The 17,792-nt window shown below is 53.7% G+C and overlaps 2 protein-coding genes across 5 annotated transcripts in view; one reads left to right on the forward strand and one right to left on the reverse strand.

The window, feature by feature from the left end:
• The window catches only part of CFAP58 (cilia and flagella associated protein 58), a 151,243-nt gene that overhangs the window by 6,053 nt on the left and 127,398 nt on the right, over nt 1-17,792 (forward strand). The gene's annotated exons all lie outside the window — the stretch shown is intronic.
• Nucleotides 222-17,058, reverse strand: ITPRIP (inositol 1,4,5-trisphosphate receptor interacting protein). The gene is made up of 2 exons (XM_003825556.7): nt 16,909-17,058; nt 222-4,136 (listed from the first exon to the last, which is right to left on the reverse strand). Exon 2 carries the CDS (start codon nt 4,121-4,123, stop codon nt 2,480-2,482), a length of 1,644 nt encoding a protein of 547 aa, XP_003825604.1. The 5' UTR covers nt 4,124-4,136; nt 16,909-17,058; the 3' UTR covers nt 222-2,479.

The raw sequence follows: 17,792 nt of genomic DNA on the forward strand, positions 1-17,792 counted from the left end.
TTTCTGGAGCTCTGCGGGCAGCACACAAGTTGCCTCAAAGACAGGGTAGAAATGTTCTGTTTTGTTATTTTTTAAAGTCTCCTGAAAGTGTAAGAATAAAAAGGGAGTGAAAGCTTCTGCTTTGTCAATAGGAAATCCACCCCCCTGTCCCCAACTCTGCCCTGGGAGCCTCACAGATTTCTTGAAGTTAAAAACCAACAGTGACCATTTCTACTCCTTGCAAGATTTAATTCTTCCTTTAATATAAATAAGGCAGCATGAAACACCAAGAGCCCCACTGCTTTCTGCTTTAGAAGCAGCTTTGGTGCAGAAAAGATTCCCGTTTCCCCACCGAGTTCTGTTGTCTCTGTACACACAAGAAGCCAGAAGATATTTTTTTTTCAGTGAACTTTCTCCTGGAAGCAAAGGAGAAGCTATGGGAGATCCAGGCATGGTTGTGGCTTCTGGAGGCTGTTTTTTGGTTACTGGGGTCTCTTCAAAGCAAAACGGGATCAGGATGAAGAGGGGGAAAGGCATGGGCCATAAATAAATAAGGAAATTTGCCCCGATTCGACAAATGCATCTGATGGAATGAGGAGGGTCAGGCTGTGAGGGACTGGGGGTAGCTCCAGGCTGCTGTTAGGGACACACTTGAGCTGGTTCATTCCCTGGAGTGCCCCACAGCTGGGTCTACGGAGAGGCAGGCCCAAGCACATGTTCAGTCTAATTCCAGCTCACACTGGAAGGCTTCCTATAGGTTTGGTTGCCCTGATCACAGCCGAGCTGCCCCACCAGGTATTAACCCTGGTGGGCAAAGGGTCCATCTTCTCAAGCTTTCTGAGGCTGGTTGAGAGCACTCCTGGGGACGGGGGAAGGATCTCCTTCCTTCAGTTTGTGGGGTAACTGGGCACCCCTGTCGAGTTGGTTATGCTCTCTGGAAGGCATGGCCGGCTTAAACCCTGGAGGGAGAACACAGGTATATTCTTGACTCCCTGGCCCCCTGCAAGGGTAACTGAAGTAATGGTGAGACAGGAAATCTCAAAGGGCCAGTGAAGCCACAGGTGGAAAAGAGGCTTCCTGATCCCTCTGAACCAGACCTGGAGACGGAGCCCAGCTCCAACCACAGAGCTTCTGCCAGGCTCTTTGGGTCTGGGTCATCTGTGTGGTCAGCAGTGCCCACACAGAAGGGGTGGGTTCTGTGCAGTGAGGGAGCCCCGCTGGAGTGAGGAACTAGGGGCTCAGAGCCTGCAGACTGGAGCTAGGTTTCCATAGTTCTTGCTTCCATGCACACCCTGCCCTAGGATTGGGACCCTGAGGACAACCTGGGGCTATGACATCCTTGGCCCCTGATCTCTGCAACTTTCTCTGAACTGGGCCAGACTGCAAGCCAGACCCCACCACCCCGGGTAGCATTTTTGAGCACCTCATCGAAGGAGTCTACTGTCTTACAGCAGAGACTTCGCTGCAGGATGCAGGGCCAGAAGAGGTTGGCTCTGTGCACAGCCTCTGGGAGTGCCATGGCCTCGGGAGCCTTGCGGTTGCCAATGAAGAAGTGATAGAGTTTCTTTTCCAGCTGTCCTTTGCCACAGTCACCCCGTGTGTCTCTTTCTCCAGGTCAGTTTCCACCTTTAGCATCTGTCCTCCTCCTACCACAATGATAGTCAGAAAGACCAGCTTTGGAGAGAATAAAGAGAGGTGGGGGGCTGCTGAGCTGGCACCCAGTGTGGCAAATACCCACCACGCTCGGGACCCAGTACGTTGGGGAAAGGACAGCAGAAGGGGGTGCACCTGAGTGAGAAGTGTAGGGTGCAGCTGAGTGAGAAGTGTAGCTGAAAAAGTGGCTAACTGTGTTTCTCTATGCCACCAAGTACCCATTTCCGTGTGACAGAGACGTTAGTCACTCGGGCCTCGAATTTATCCAAGGTCTTTTCTCCAAATAGTATAAAAAAATGGCAGCCATGGTGGGACCACTATTATGCAGGATGTGGATCAAAGGTGGACATTCCCACATCTGTCCCTGTTAGTGCTTTGGCTGCAGATGGTCAGGCCAGAAGCTCCTGGGAATAGGGGTGCTGGGTCTTAACACGGTTCCCTGTCAGCATTCTTGTAGATCCTCTGCTCATATTCAAGTACAGACTGGATCTGGGATTCAAAAAGAATTACACCCAATCCAACAGTTGCATTGTCTCTAACTCAGGGTCCACAGCGTGTTCTGCCACCATCTTGGCCATTCATGGTGATCCAGAAGTAAACTGCAAGGGATCAGTCCCTAAACCCAAATAACAGCTTTACCAGCAGATCCCAATGGTATGAAGCAAACCAGCCTCCCGTTGAAATTCTGTTTCCTCTGCACTGTAGGGCTTGGCTTCCTGGCAGGCTGAGCACGGCTCCCACGAAAGCCCGCCTTGTCCCCAGAACAGGGCTGGCAGATGCCACCAGGGGTGTGAACGTGAGGGATGCCCTCATCTTAGCTCGAGGATCCCACATTCTCTACAAGACGTCAGCTTTTTGGGGTAGGCTGGTCTGAGGGGACATGTAGGGAATACTCGCTAATGAGCGCTGGGGCATTCTTGAGCATCTCATAGAAGGAGTCCAGTGTCTTACGGTAAAGGCTCCGCTGCAGGACGAAGGGCCGGAAGAGGTTGAGGGGCTCGGCCCTGAGCACGGCCTCAGGGAGTCCCATGGCCTCAGGCACCTTGCGGTTGCCGATGAAGAAGTGGTGGAGCTTCTTCTCGAGCAAGCTCTTCTCCAGGAAGCACAGCAACTCGTGCAGACGAGCGTCCAGCTGCCCCGCCTTCCAGTCGGCGGCCTGCCGGAGGAGTAGGAGGTGCAGTAGGGCCGTCTTCAGGTGGTAGCTGCTGAGCCCGCTGGGGCCGGTCAGGCGGCTCTGCTTGGAGAGCAGGAAGGATGCTATCTGCAGGCAGCTGAGGTGGCAGGCGCCCTCGGGCAGTGCCTTTAGTGTCGTCCTGAGGAAGTGTCGCTCATAGACAGCAAAGGACAGGAGCCAGTCTGTGCTGGAGGCTGGGGTGCCCTCAGAGGGCTCCCTGGGAAGGTGGGAGACAAAGTACAGGTCCGAGTCATCACACTGGATCACAGGAATCAGGTTGAAGGGCATGAACTTCCCTGAACGGAACTTGATCTTCAGGGACCCCGGGCTGTCCAGCTGGCCAAAGGCCAGGTCGAACTCGTACTTGTGGGCGATGCCCTTCCAGGCTCTGGTGAGGGCCGTCTGGAACCACTTCATGACCTGCATCGTGTCCAGGTACAGGGAATCTGTGGCACACAGCAGGTTCTCCATGTCGCCGCAGGGAGGCGCCATGCTGTTCCTGCCGTGCAGGAGACACAGCATGTCTTCCCCGAGCTTGGTCTTGCCGCAGATGCAGCTCAGTGTGTCCCCATCGGCGCAGACCACCTTGATCTGGCCGTAGCCCTGGCGATCCAGGGGCACTGAGCGGCCGGAGCACCAGAGCTCTGGGTGGAAGCGGTAGGGCTCGGGGGGTGTGAAGGGCACGAAAAGGTGGCACAGCAGTGGCCTGTCCACCTGCCAGTTCTCGTACATGCTGTCCACGCCAATGAAGTCCTCCACCTCCATGTCGGTGTCCCGGTTGCAGAGGCTCCTCAGGGCTTCCAGCAAGTCATCCACGAAGCCTTCCAGGAACTCCCGGGTACGGGCTGCATCGGCCGTGGCCCCCCGGATGCAGCGCTCATAAAAGTGGCCAAGCGTGGCCTTGTTGGGCAGGGTGAGGCCCTGCAAGGGGGCGCCCCCCAGCCCAGGCAGCTCATCCTCCTCACCGCCCAGGCACTCAGGTGAGGGCCCCTCCTGGTGGTCCTGCCGCCACACCTCGATCATCAGGAAGAGGATCATGCAGAGGGTGCTCCAGAGGTCCCAGGCCACGCGTGTCTCGTTCTGCTGCCTGCCCTCCTCCGCCACCTGCTCCAGTGCCTCCTTTTCGGCCGCCAGCCGAGCCACCTCCTCCTCCAGGCGCAACTGCTCCAGCTGCAGCTTCTCCTGGTGCGCCTGCATCTTGCGGATGATCTCCTCCTCGTTCTCGGGGACTGTGGCGTTCTCCCGCGGGAACAGCAGCGGGTGGTTGATGATGGCCGTCACCACCACCAGACACACGCGGAAGAGCCCCATGGCCATGGTTGGAGCTTTCCTGGGAACAGAGAGACAGATGGTCACACCAAGCTTCCCTCAATGCCACTTCGTCCCTGGGCCCCGCACCAACCTCAGCCCCTCAGGGCTGGTTAAGGTCTTAGTTCTCCCACCCAACCCATCGAGAGCTCCCTGCGGCTGCCTCAGGAGCTTCAGTCTAGCCATGGAAGAGCCCCAAAGGCCTACCCTGGGGTGGACATCTGTTTTTGTCCTACCCAGACATTCCTGGATGGCAGCAGCACCCCACTGTCCCTAACCCTTTTCTCCTACCAGTCCTTATGGCCAGGGCGAGGATATACCCACCTCCAAGCTCCTGGGGTGGGCTCAAAACCCAGGCCCAAGACAATCAGACATTCTGCCGCCCAGCTACAGCTAGAGCGATTGGTTCTGGGATGAGCATTTGATCCAATTCGGGCCAATGAGAGACAGATGTAGGGTGTGTTGGGCCCAATAGAAAGAAAGACTCATCCTGTTGCTAGTTTGGTTGCTAGGTTGCTGAGGGAACAGGATTATACCTGCAGTGGGCTCTCGGGAAGGGAGCCCGCCTGAGAAAGACACCAACATAGAGGAAAGCAGAACCCCCCCTCCCCACACTCAGCTCTGCTTGAAGGCATTGCTGTCTGAGCTCTTTAGTCACACAAGTCAATAAAGAAACCCTTTTTAAGTCAGTTTGAGTGGCCTTTCCACCACTTGAAATCAAAATAGTCCTAAATAACATATTGCAGGAAGAATGTCATCTTCCTGCAATACAGTGAAGCCTAGTGGTTAAGGGAGAAAGGGCTAGGTTCCAAACCAGCACTGTCAACTGAAAAGCTGTGTGACCCTGGGCATGTTAACACACCTCTCTGAGCCCTGGTTTCCTTACTGCACAAGGGGAAAGCAATAGTATCTCACAGGGTCATGGTATTGAGAGACGCAATGATCCCTGCAAACTGCATGGCCCAGTGACCAGTGCACAGCACATATTCACTGAACAATAACTGTTTCGGAAGTAGATTTGAGCCCTTGTCCTCCTCTTCTGTAAACGTCTCCTTCTGACCTGGAAGACCTTACCCCAAATTCAGACACACACTCCTGGTTTTTGTCTTTCCCCAGGACAATCTTGATGATGACCAGAGAGCAAAGAATCACTAGTTTCTTCTCACCAGGCATGTGAACTTTAAATCTAACTTCTTAATTGTGAAAGGAGGCACTCTGTTCCCCTAGGATAAGTGGATTTTTAAGCCTCAAGTGACTTTTGGAGAAAGGCTAATCCCTACAATCTTTGCAATTCGAAGTATGATTCACGGACCAGCAGCTGCAGTATCTCCTGGGAGCTTGTTAGAAATGCAGAATCTCGGCCCCACCCACACCTACTGAATCGGAATCCACATTTTAATACCATCCATATAAAAATCAGAGAGGCACTGTCTTACGCTGCAAGACTTAGTTACACCCTCTCCTCTCCTCAGCAGGAATCCTGGGACTTAACAATCTGCTATTTCCACACTTGAACCACCCCCCTCCTTGCTTGGGACCTCGATGAAGGAAGCAAATGGCCAAATGCAAATCAGTTGAGGTCCTGAGATTGTTGAGAGCACAGGGCTCCTCCTACCACCCCCTAGTGCACACTAACACTGGCTGATAGGAGCTACTGTGCCAACCTGAGCCCCATTCCCTTTGGCTTGAGCCCGACCTGGAATTTGCACAATGAAATTCTTGTCCTAATGGTGCCAAGGAACAGGGATTTGTCCCCAGGTAAAGATACCTCTGCAGGTTGTCCCTGGCAAGTGGCAGGATGGAGATGGACTGAGTTGGCTGCTGGTCACGCCTAGACAAACTTGCTGCTCAGATGTGACTCAGACAGTTCCACCCCATACACAGCTGGACAGGTCTGCAGGAACCACAAGGGTTGGGGAGTGGAGAAGGTCCGTCCTCCACCCTGAGGATTCTCAGTGTGGGCCTCAGAGGTGAGCGCTGAAGCGCTTACAGGTTTCCACTGGAGGAGGAAAGCGGGCACAGGATGAAGTGGAAGAAGTCACACTGCAAGGTGGGTGGGGTAAGGAAAAAGTGCAGGGGGCAGCGAGCCAGCTTTCCTTCCCCAAGCCAAGGAGCAGCTTGCTGGATAATGGCAGAAACAGGTCAGCCTGGTTTCTACATTAGAGAAACATCAACGGAAAGTTTTGCCAGGGAGGGTCCAAGGCATAACTAACTGCGAGGCTGGGTGATTAACATGGGTGAGAAAGTTAACATAAAGGTGGAGAGTACTCATAGCAGAATATCAGGCAGCAGCCAGTTAGGAGATAATTTGGGGGGTTTTAGGGTCCTTCAAGCTGCCTGGATCACAGGCAGCCACCTTTGGACACAGTGGGCCTTGACCAGTCACAGTCATAGCCCGGACAGCCACCTACCCAGGTTCCTTGTCAACTCAGTGCAGGATGCCACAAACAGGGGAGTGGGGCCATGGCCAAACCCTATGGCTGGGAACCCTCCCTGTGTCTACGCCACACTTCATGGTGCTACTTGCTACATCCTCATTCCTGCCAGAGGAGGAGGAGCTGTAAGAGCCTCCTTGTACTGGCACAGGCAAGGTTCAGAACTCCAAACCAACTGAAGGGACCAACACTGTGTGCAAGAGGAAGAGAGGATAGACTCGAGAGGAGACAAGACTGGGTCAGAACCCAGTATGTGCACCTACTGGAGGTGACTTCGGAGAAATCACTTCCCAGAACCTCAGTTTCTTCATCTGTAAAATGAGAATAATCATATCTACTGTTATAAAGCTTGAACAAGATAATGCATGTAAAGCACTCAGCAACGTGCTTGCTCCTGAGCAAGTTTTCTTATAAAAGGAACTGCGATGGGATGGAAATACGCAGATGACCCTGCCTGCTGGGGTTCAGGGCGGAGTGCGCCGCAGACGCCCCTACAAGGAACTCTGGCAGGATGTAGGCAGTGCATAGTAGCACTGGTAATTGTAGGATTACAGACAAGACTCAACAGAAGCACCAGGGAAACAGGGCACCAGCCCGGGGAAGGACTGCAAGGAAAGGGGGCCTGGGCTGTAGACCCAGCAGACCTGTGTTCTAACCTTGAGTGACTGTGGGTGGATCGCACAGCTTCTGCGCTCCCACGCTTTCCCTGTGAGGAGGAATTAATAACACTTCCTCCTTCACAGGGATGTTGGGACGGGTGAGTGAGATCATACACCTTGGGTGCTTAGCACCGTGCCTGGCACAGGGCAGGCTCCTCTCCTCAGCATCTACAGGCTTCTGCTTTCTCACCTGCTGAGCACAGCAGCCCTGCCTGAGCCCCAGGCATGGGGAGTAAACACACGCTCGAAAGTGCTCTGAAAGCACAAGATGTTCCACTGCTATTTCTCTTCCTTGGCACACCCCTGAGTCCACCCTGGCCCCCAGCAAAGGGGAGAAGGCTTCAGAGCCTGGGATCCTCCTGCAGGTCAGGGGTTCCCTCTGACTCACTTTCTCACGTAATCCATCTCCCCGCTTCCCCGGATCGGATCCCAGCTGTCATTTGGCTCCCTGTTAAACTCTGCACAGGCTGGCTCTGTCTGCAGCACCCTATGGGATAGGACAGGCCGAGGCAGATAATAGGGCTGTGGTCGCTCAGGGCCCACCAGATGGGGCTCAGTTTGAAGCCTCTGGTACTTCCCCTTCCCAAACCCAGTCATAGGAGACACTGCCCTGGGGACCCCAGGGGTCAGAAGAATGTCCTGCAGGCCAAGAGGATTCCAAAATAAACCTTAAAAACTAGTTCATGCCATGATGGGAAGGAGGAGCCGACAAACCCCATTATACCCTCCTCCCTCTGGAATTTAGGCACAACTGAACAGCATTAACATTAAAACAGAGATCCTAGGAGTGACAAAACAGACTCTGTAGCAATAAGATACCGAATTTCAACCCAATATAGCATCATATGAGATAGCAGGCCCTGAAAGAAATCAAAGTATTTTACCCCAAAATATATTTCTTTGACATATTTTGAAGTGGCCCTGCAAAGCTGCCTATTGTCGGGAAAATCTACATTCTGTACAGAATCTCCTTCCCTTTCCAGGTCTCTCCTGATCCAGGAGAGATGAACTAAGAGTCTGATCTACATTCTGTACAGAATTTCCTTCCCTTTCCAGGCCTCTTCCTGATCCAGGAGAGATGAACTAAGGGTGTGGCACCTTTTTAGGTTTGACAGACACTTACCATCTCCTGTCTCTGAAACTCGCTTCCTGGGACTTCATCTACATAGTAAGAACCGTGGTCTCCATACCCCTTATCCTAGACACTCCTTTCTACTGATTCCAGGTCTTTAGATAATAACTTAACTCGTTCAACCAATTGCCAGTCAGAAAATCTTTGAATCCACCTATGACCAGGAAGCCACTCCTTGCCCTCACTTCAAGTTGTCCCATCTTTCCACACCAAACTAACATATTCCTTACACATGCATTGATGGAGGTCTGCCTGTAATTTTTTTTTTTTTTTTGAGACTAAGTCTCACTCTGTCGCCTGGGCTAGAGTGCAGTGGAGGGATCTCAGCTTACTGCAACCTCTGCCTCCCAGGTTCAAGCAATTCTCCTGCCTCAGCCTCCTGAGTAGCTGGGACTACAGGCATGCCCCACCATGCCCGGCTAATTTTTATATTTCTAGTAGAGACAGGTTTTCACCATGTTGGCCAGGCTGGTCTCGAACTCCTGACCTCAAGTGATCTGCCTGGGATCACAAGTGCTGGGATTACAGGTGTGAGCACCTGGCCTGCCTGTAACTTCTGTCCCCCTAAAATGTGTAACATCAAGCTGTAACCCAACTGTCTGGGGCACATATTTTCAGGATCTCTTGGGACTGTGCCTCAGGCCTTGGTCATTCAGATGGGTTCAGAATAAATCCCTTCAAATATTGTATAGAGTTGACTTGTCCACAAGAGGGAAGGAAACAGGGCATTCTGACATTCTGAGACAGGACGGGTAGTGAGGAGCCTCTCACAAACCATGGATATGTGTATATGTGTGCATGTTCTTGCACATACCAGCACATGCCTCCCCAAAGAGTCCCCTACTCCCAATTCCAAGGATGTCCACCTCTGCCTTGGCCCAAAGTTCTCACCTCTACCAGGCTCTCCCGCACCTGTGGTCTGAGACATCAGCTGGTGGGTTTGGCTTTGAGAATAAACCTGGGTCACTTGGCGGGCTTTTTTCTGTCTGCTTGCCAGGAAGCCCGCTGAATTCCTCTCCACCTCCGCCCTTGTCCACAGAGAGGGGCGGCCCATGCAGTTCACAGCTAAACTTAGCCTGGCAATGCTGGAGTCACGGGGCAACAGGGGCTGAGGGAAGATGGAAGCTTCTGGGTGGCCTGGACAGAGGGCTGCAGGTGGCTGGCCAGGACCAGTGGTTTATTCAGACCCTTACTGTGAGGCTGGCCAGAAGCCAAGACCCTGGGAGAAATCCAAGGCTTCCTTCCTTCACTGGGGTCCCTCACTCCTGGGTCCCCCAGAGCCTGAAGCACTCCCCACCATAGCTTAATCCAATAAACACCACAAAGCATTGCCTAACACCTATAGCTCTCCCATTTCTCGAGCCCTCACTAGGATGTGCTGGGCACTGCACACACTGACCACTGTAAGTTTCTTTTCTTTTCTTTTTTTTTTTTTTGACCACTGTAACTTTCTAAGAGGTGGGTGCCATCCCTGTTTTGCAGATGGGTTAACCAAAGTCCAAGAGACTAAGTCATTTTCTAGCCACAGGACTAGAAAAGCCATAGCTGGGCTGAGATTCAAGCTCATTCTGTCTGTCTTTGCCAGCAAAGCTCAAGTTTTTCCACTGTGCTACATGTACAGAGCACACACTGAGCTCGAGGAACATGATGGATGCTTCAGGGCCTGCAGTGATGAGTATGGCCTGACCCCTGGTAGCAAAAGCATTACAATCCACGCGGGAAGGTAGACAGCCACTACGTATGGAGTCCCCAGACAGAATGAGATGTGGGGCATAAAAGGCACGTGAGCTACAGGCTGCAAAATGCAGAGGAGGGAGGGAGCTTCCTTCCTGTTCTCTGAAGGCCTCTCCCTGTCTGGAGCTCTCCCTGCCCTCACCTGTTGGGGAGATGTCGGTGTGCAACCCCTTGGCTCCACCTTCACCTCCTCCTCTCCTTCCAGACAGAATTACTACAACCAACCAGGAACAGTAGGAGCATGTGTCCAGCCCCACAACCTGTTCATCACACCGCTTTTGCCTCACTGCCCATCTACTCCCATTGAGGGTTGACTGACCACAGCCTTAAGCAGCAGGGGTGCCCAGGACCCATTTCTTGGCCACCTGGTATTCCCTCTGGGACAGTGGTTCTCAACGTGCTTAGCAGCAACAGTGCCACCTGGCAACTTGTTAAAAATGCAAATTTTCACAGGCAACCTGAAACCCGCTGATCAGAAATTCCAGGGCTGGGCCCAGTGTCTGTGTCTTAACAAGCCCTCTAGGTCATTCTAATGCCCGCTTATGTCTGAGAACCATCCTTTCCCAAACCAGGCGTCCTCTGGGTAGGAGGGTGGGGCTCCTGCAGTGTCACAGCAGCCCACATCCTGGAAATTGCCAAGGGCTTGCCCAGCCCACAGCCTGACAGATGCAATTAGCTCTGCTAATTACAACAGCAAAAGAAGGCCTGGCCCTGGCGTCACGTTCAGAGCCAAAAGGAGTAGCTGATAGGTTTCCTTTACGAAATGGAATAAAGGACTGGCTGAGGGCAGGGGAGGGTGCTTTTAGCCCAGGCCTTGGGGGTGACTTGGGTCCCTTTCACTAGGTTCTGGGTCCTCCAAGAAAGAAGGAGCCAAGGGAGGCCCAAACTGCCATGAGTTTGGGCTGAACTCCTTCTGTATCCTGGCCTTGTGCTGCAGTTTCTCAGCCCCAGCTGATGAGGTACACAGTTGTTGGGGGGGAAATCAAGCCAAATATTTAAGAAAGTCGGAATATAGAGTTGAATTTAGGTTTCTTTATTTTACAGAGGTAGAAACCGAGGCCTCAAGAGAAGACATGCTAGGCCTGGAGGGTGGGTGGAGTAGAAGAGGCAGGCTGGGTATCATCCCGTGGACCCTCCCAGGGAGCACCTGGCAGTGATTCCAGCACAGAACAGGGGAAGGGTGGTGGAAGGTGAAGATGTTTACATGACCAGCCATTTAGGAAGCAGGTACCCCATACTAGGCAGGATGCTAAGTACTCTGCATATGTTTTGTCATTTAATTGTCACAACCTCATTTAGGTAGTTGCATTAAAACTCTCTTACAGATGAAGAGACTGATGTTCTGGGAAGGTCACTGGGTGGCCTCTAGGATTCCTGAGTCTGCAGTGCATGGCTGAATGTGAGCAGCACCTAGGCTGAGTCTGCCCCTCCCTCTGGTCTCCTTCCAACCCCTCAAGGGACTGATGGAAAACTGAGTGGGTCCTGCCTCTTCCCATGCCTGGGGGTACCTCTGCAGCATCATTGTCAGTGGTGACCACCAAAATTATCCAGGTTGGCTGTCTCCCGAGCTTCCCAGGCCTTAGAAAAACAGGACTTTGAGAAAGGAGCATGAGTTCTATCCTGAGTCTTGGTTTTAGAATTTGGAACCCATGGGTGGGCGGTCTGAGCCATCGTGAAACCCTCCTCCCATGGCCCAGCCTACTTGTCTCACCCTCAATTCCATGCTTCTCTCTAGCAGGGCTCACGCCCCATGCTGCAGTGACACCAGCTTCCCATAGCACAAGGCCAGCTCAGGGCCCTTCTCCAGGCACCTGCCCCTGGATCTGGCCTATCTCACCCTTCCTGGAACTCCTGCAGCTCAGGCCACCTTCCTGCTCTTTACTGTGTCACCCACCGGTCCCTGCCTTCCTACCTACAGTTCCAGCATGGTCAAGAAGCTGAATGTTCTCCTGTAGCCCCCAGGGTACCACGCACGGGGCTGGGCACACTGCAGGCTCCCAACATGTAAGTAGGAGTTGACTTATCGCACATTGGGAGCAGGTGGCTGGTGGCAGATAGAGCTGGGGAGTGACATGTCTCCACCAACTCCCTCCTTGTTGCCTAACTCAGGACAGAGGACACAGCACAAATGGCTCAGTAACACTGGCTCTGAATGTGTCACTGCTCAGCCTGATTGGCTCCCATCCTTCCAGGACAGTGGGACAGGAGAAGGGCTTTGCCCCAGCAAGTGCAAGGCCTCAGAGCTGCTCCCACCAGGGCATCTCTGGCTGGGTCCCTCTTCACTTGCACTCCAAATGGGGACAGGAGAGGGAATATAGGGGGGCAGGTGAGCAGACTGGGGCCGGAGGCTGGGCCCTGAAAGGGGAGGGAGGGACAGGCAAAGAAAGGAAGTGAGGAAAGAGGAAGGAAGAGGACCAACAAAAGATCATTGAGAAAGTAGGTGGAAAGGGTGCGTTTGCGGCTCTGGGCTTGCCACACTTCCTTTTCTTCTCAGCGTCCTTGCAGCCCTGACCCCGTCCAGTCACCTGCCCCCTCTCCCACTGGGCAGGACCATCATGTTGGCCAACCCACCTCCCCCAGACCTGCCACCCTGTGGCCACTGGGCTCCTTCCCTTCCTCTCTCCAGACACCTGTCTCGAGGACCCGGGTTGTAAAATCAAGTGTCTGGGAGGGCCAGCCCGCAGGGAAAATGAGTGGGGCTGCAGTGGACAGCTGAGAGGAGGGGACACTGGTTGACTGGATGGCACATGCTTCGATTGAAGGGGCGAGTCCCCACGCCACACATTCTGTGCACCCAGAATGACAAGATCTTTTTTTTTCCCAAAGAAAAGCCACTAATCTGGACTTTATCAAAATCCCCCCATTTTTAAATGTTAGCTGCTATTTCAAAAATTCTTTAAAAACCATGTGAGCAACACTGGGTGCAGTGGCTCACACCTATAATTCCCAGCACTTTGGAAGGCTGAGGCAGATGGATCGCCTGAGCTCAGGAGTTCGAGACCAGCCTTGGCAACATGGCGAAGACCCGTCTCTACCAAAAATATAAAAAAATTAGCTGGGCGTGGTGGCACATGCCTGTGGTCCCAGCTACTCAGGAGGCTTAGGTGTGAGGATTGCTTGAGCCTGGGAGGCGGAGGTCACAGTGAGCTGAAATGGCGCCACTGCACTCCAACTTGTGTGATACAGTGAGACCCCGTCTTGAAAAGAAAAGAAAATGAAATAAAATATGTTAGTGGCCACCCAGAGCCTGTGGGCTCTGGTCTGCAACCCCCCATGAAGCGTTCCTCAAGGTAACCCCTAACCCAGGACTCTCCTACCCCATCAGCAACTACTCAGCAAACCCACTATTTCCTCTGAGTCCATGACTCCCTGAAATACCGGCTCCACCTTTCTCCCCAAACCTAGGCCTGATTACTCCTGTGTCTCCTCGTTGGCCCCAGCAGCCACATTCGGAATAATCCTAACCAGCACTTATGAGGGCTGACTCTGTGCCAGGCCTTGTAGGAGCTTAGTGTAAATGCCAGAGCAGATTTTCTTCCTTCCCCATGGCCTCTGCAAGGACTAGAAGAAAAGAGAGAAGAGGCTTTGTTGGGTTGGCATCCTGGTGACTTTTTTTAAGTCCCTCCCTCTTCCTAGAATGGGCCTTGAGGACACTTAATGCTTCGGGTGGGTGGAACCGGGCACCCCGAGTCCAGCCAGCGTGTGCACACGTGGACAGCAGAGGCTCGCCTAAGCAAAAAGGCCTAATGGTGCCGTACTAAGAAGCGCTTGGTATTAGAGTAAGGCCTGTGGGCCCCAGGAGCCCCGACTGTCCCTCCCTAACCCAGGGGAGAGCCCAGACTGACTGAGTGGGATGCTGGGCTCAGAAGCACCCAGGGGTCAGTCTGGACTCTGGTGAGGTGGGGCAGCAGGACAGACAGCAGAGAGGGGACAGCTCCACCCCAGTGCCCACCTGAGGTGGCCCTACCACCGAGCCAGTGGGGAAGTACACACGGGGCAGAAGCTGCCTTTTTTGCTCCAGCGAGCCTCTGTTGTCTGCACGTGGACACTCTGGCCGGACTCACAGGAGGTGCTGCTCACACCCGTCCAAAGCATTAAGTGCTCTCAAGGCCCATTCTCGGGAGAGGGAGCGGTTTCAAAAAGTCACCAGAATGCCAACTCTGTTCTCAGGACTGGGTCATGGGGGTGGTCTGCCAGCCAGCAGAGGCACAGGAAGGACAGAGGGCTGGACTCTGCTGACTCTGGGTGGGTGAGCCACATCCTTCCTGTTCCCGCTCCTCCGCCGGCTGATGCACGTCCCTCGGCGAGCAGATGGAGAAGGCAGGGAAGCCATCCTCTCCCAGGAAGGACAGAGTGTCCCTCCGTCCAGCCACTCTGCCTGCCTCCTCCAGCAGGACATCATAGAAATCACAGCATCTTGGGACAGACAGACAAAGGCCTGATCTCTATGGCTGGGTTGTGGAGAGGACAGTGAGAAGAGACTATAAGGAGTAAAACAGTAGCAGAGACAAGGAGGGGGCTCCCCTGCAACCCCTGAGCTCTGGCCCACACCTCCTTTTCTCCCACGCGTTCCCTCCAGGGCATCTCAGATCCATTCAACTGTGTGGGTTGAATGGCAGCCCTGAAAATATACGTCCTCGCGCTAATCCCCAGCCCCTATGAATGGGACCTAAAAGGGTCTTTGCAGATGTGATTAAATTAAAGAACTTGAGATGAGATCATCCTGGATTACCCGGGTGGGCCTTAAATCCAATGACAAGTATCCTTATGAAGTGACAGAAAAGAGAGAGACAGAGGAGAGGTGAGGGGAGACGGAGGCCAGGATGGGAGTGACACTGCCACAGCTGAGCATCATTTGAGACAACAGGAGCTGGAAGAGGCAAAGAGGGACTCTCCTCTAGAGTATCTGGAGGGAGTGTGGCCCTGATACCTTGATCCTGGTCTCCAGAACTGTGAAAATAAGTGCCCACTGTCTTAAGCCCTCCTGGTGTGTGGCAACTTGTTATGGCCACCCCAGGAGACTACTGCAGTCTCAAAGCGCAATGCACCCTCCTCTCTCCCAGCCAGCTCCCCTCGCTGACCTTCCTCTTGTTGGGGTATCTCCAGTCTCCCCAGCCACCTCTGACCTGGCCTTTGCTCTGCACCAAAGCCTGGGGATTCCACGTGAGATGGAATCTCTCTCACGTGCTGGCCAGCGTAGGCCTTTGGGGTCAGCTCATCTGAGCTCTCCCTAACACCCCAAACCCCCAGTTAGCTCCCCAACCCTGCACGTCTGCCCTCCCCATTTCAAGGGAGTCTTGTTTCCATGGGACATAAGTCAGCGCTTTAAGAATGTTCAAGGCCTGGCCCAACCAGCCTCAGAGGACCTCTTGGTTCCCTCTCTGCCTGGCCCGGCCACTTCAGATCATCTCCTGTCCCCCAGATACCTCCTGCACCTCCCCACCGTTCCTGGAAACATCCATGCTTCACCTCTCTGCTGGCCAAAACCCTGCCCAACTGACCTCACAGCAAGCCCATCTCAGACTCCACCTCCAAGGAGCCTTCCAGGATCCCAAGACAAATCCCTCTTTCTTCCAAGGGATAGGAGAACAGGGGAGGGAGAGGGACATATGAATTAGGCCCCACTGAGTGCACCAGGCACCTCATGTAGGTCAGGTGGCTCTGTAGATGCACCGGCACACAGCAGGCACCCAACCGAGGCTGGTCCCATGTGTCTCTATCCTTGAGTTATTGCATTTAACCCACGCAGCAACCCCGGGGGAGGGGGCCATCAGCCTCATGTCCCTGGCAGGAGCCCAAGGTGCTGAGAGGTGGGGCAATGTGCCCAAGGTCACACAACAGCCTGGCTCCAGGCCCCGTGTCACCCTGGTGTGCCCGACAGCTGCCTCTGTCTTTGTCTTGCCCCATCACCTTCCTCACTGTGAGCTCCTCCAGGGCAAAGGCAGGGTCCTGTTTGTCTTTGCATTCCCCAGAGCAACTGGCATAGACCTGCGCTCCGTGCTAAGGACACACACTATCCTGGGGGCCCACAGCTCACACCATGCACTGGAGGCACCACTTTCACAAGACAGTTCCCCACAAATGCCCACCACTTGCAGGAAGGATGCCTCTCCCACAGCCAGCCTGCAGGGGAAGGTCTCCCTCAGCCTCCAGGATTCCCACCTCCAATTTCTATGCGTGAATCACAGTCACAGCAATGCGCCCTCACCACTTCCCGTTGTCCTACATTGGCTTGGTCTGGGCTCATATTCCTCCGAATTTCCCCTAGCCCTGTGGCCGCATCTCACCCACAAGGGTGCTGGTTTGGAGAGAACATGAATACCCACCTTGGGGCAGGACATGCCAGAGTTCCCAAGAGTCGTTCCCTTTCTCTCTCTCCACCCCATGATCTACACACCCCCTGCCTCCAAGCAGAGCCACAAACGTTCAGGCAAAACCACACTTTCTCAGTGGGACAGGGAGGGGAGGCTGCGCGCTTAGACGCAGGCTCTGCACAATAGCAGACACTGACTCAATGGAAAGGGGAAGGGACTGGAACAGAACCGGGAGTAAACACAAAGGAAAACAAGGAGAGAACAAAGCCCTCCCTTGGTCACTCCCCGCCCCCTTCCACTTTCCCCCTTTCACTGAGAAACTAGGATGGATGGAATTAAATAAAGGGCCAGCACCCAGCAGCCACCTTCCGTTTGACCCCTGGATGGGAACAAAGAGAGCCCAGCTTAGAAAGACACCCTGCCTCTAGGAGATGGGGGAGGATGAACCCCCAAGGCCTTGTCCATGACCTCGGAAAGGCTTGTTCCCCACCTCAGCCTCCCCACCCCACTGGTCTCTTACCCACGTCCTGGCTTCCTGAGATTCTGGGCCCCACACAGTGAAAGAAATCCCAGACTGTTCTTCTACCCGAGTCCCCTGCGGCTTAGGCGGTACCTGACACAAAGCCTGGGCCCCAGCTGGGCTGGGGAAAGCGGGGAGGGGAGAGGAAGGGAAGCACTGTGGGCCTCCTGCACGCATGCACACACACACACACACACACATGCACGCACACACACACTCTCCCTGCAAAGATCTAAAAACCCCTTTCATCTCAATAAAGGGGAACAGTAACAGACACAAAGACAAAGGGGAGGCCAGCCCAGCTGTAAAAAAAATTAAGAGCGTCTTTGCTTGTGCTCTGCTGCAAGGATCTGGGCTGAACAATAGAGCCGGGCCTCTGCCAGCCCTCCCACACCAGTTAGTCAGAGCAAACCAGTCCTCCTCCTCTCTGGAGAGCAGAGGGCCCACATGGTAAGGCTAGGAACAGTTAGCAAAATTGCTCCCAGAAGTACCTATGACTACTCAGAGTCACACTCTCTACGGATTGCACAAAACAACCCTACTATGACATCATTTTCTAGTCACAGGGACGGAGCAATAAGGTGTGATGCGGGTGCTCCACCGAGGCTGTGCTGGCACCCAGTAGGTGTCCAAATAATGCCTGCTGAATGCATGGACCCATGACTCATATGTGCGTCAGTCAGACTGAGGTGGGCAGCAAGCAGCCACTGATAGTGTCAAGTTCACACGGGCTCATTTCCACTCCTACGGTCACCGAGAAAGAAACAGCCCAAAGCTCATCAGCTAAGAAGAGCTTAACAGTTTGCAGAGGCTTAGAGAACCATTGCTAAGGAGTCAAACTCTGGAATCAGAAGGCCTGGGTTTGAATCTTGGCTCTACAACTT

Source organism: Pan paniscus, chromosome 8, assembly GCF_029289425.2.
Source record: "Pan paniscus chromosome 8, NHGRI_mPanPan1-v2.0_pri, whole genome shotgun sequence".
NCBI classification, from domain to species: Eukaryota; Metazoa; Chordata; class Mammalia; order Primates; family Hominidae; genus Pan; species Pan paniscus.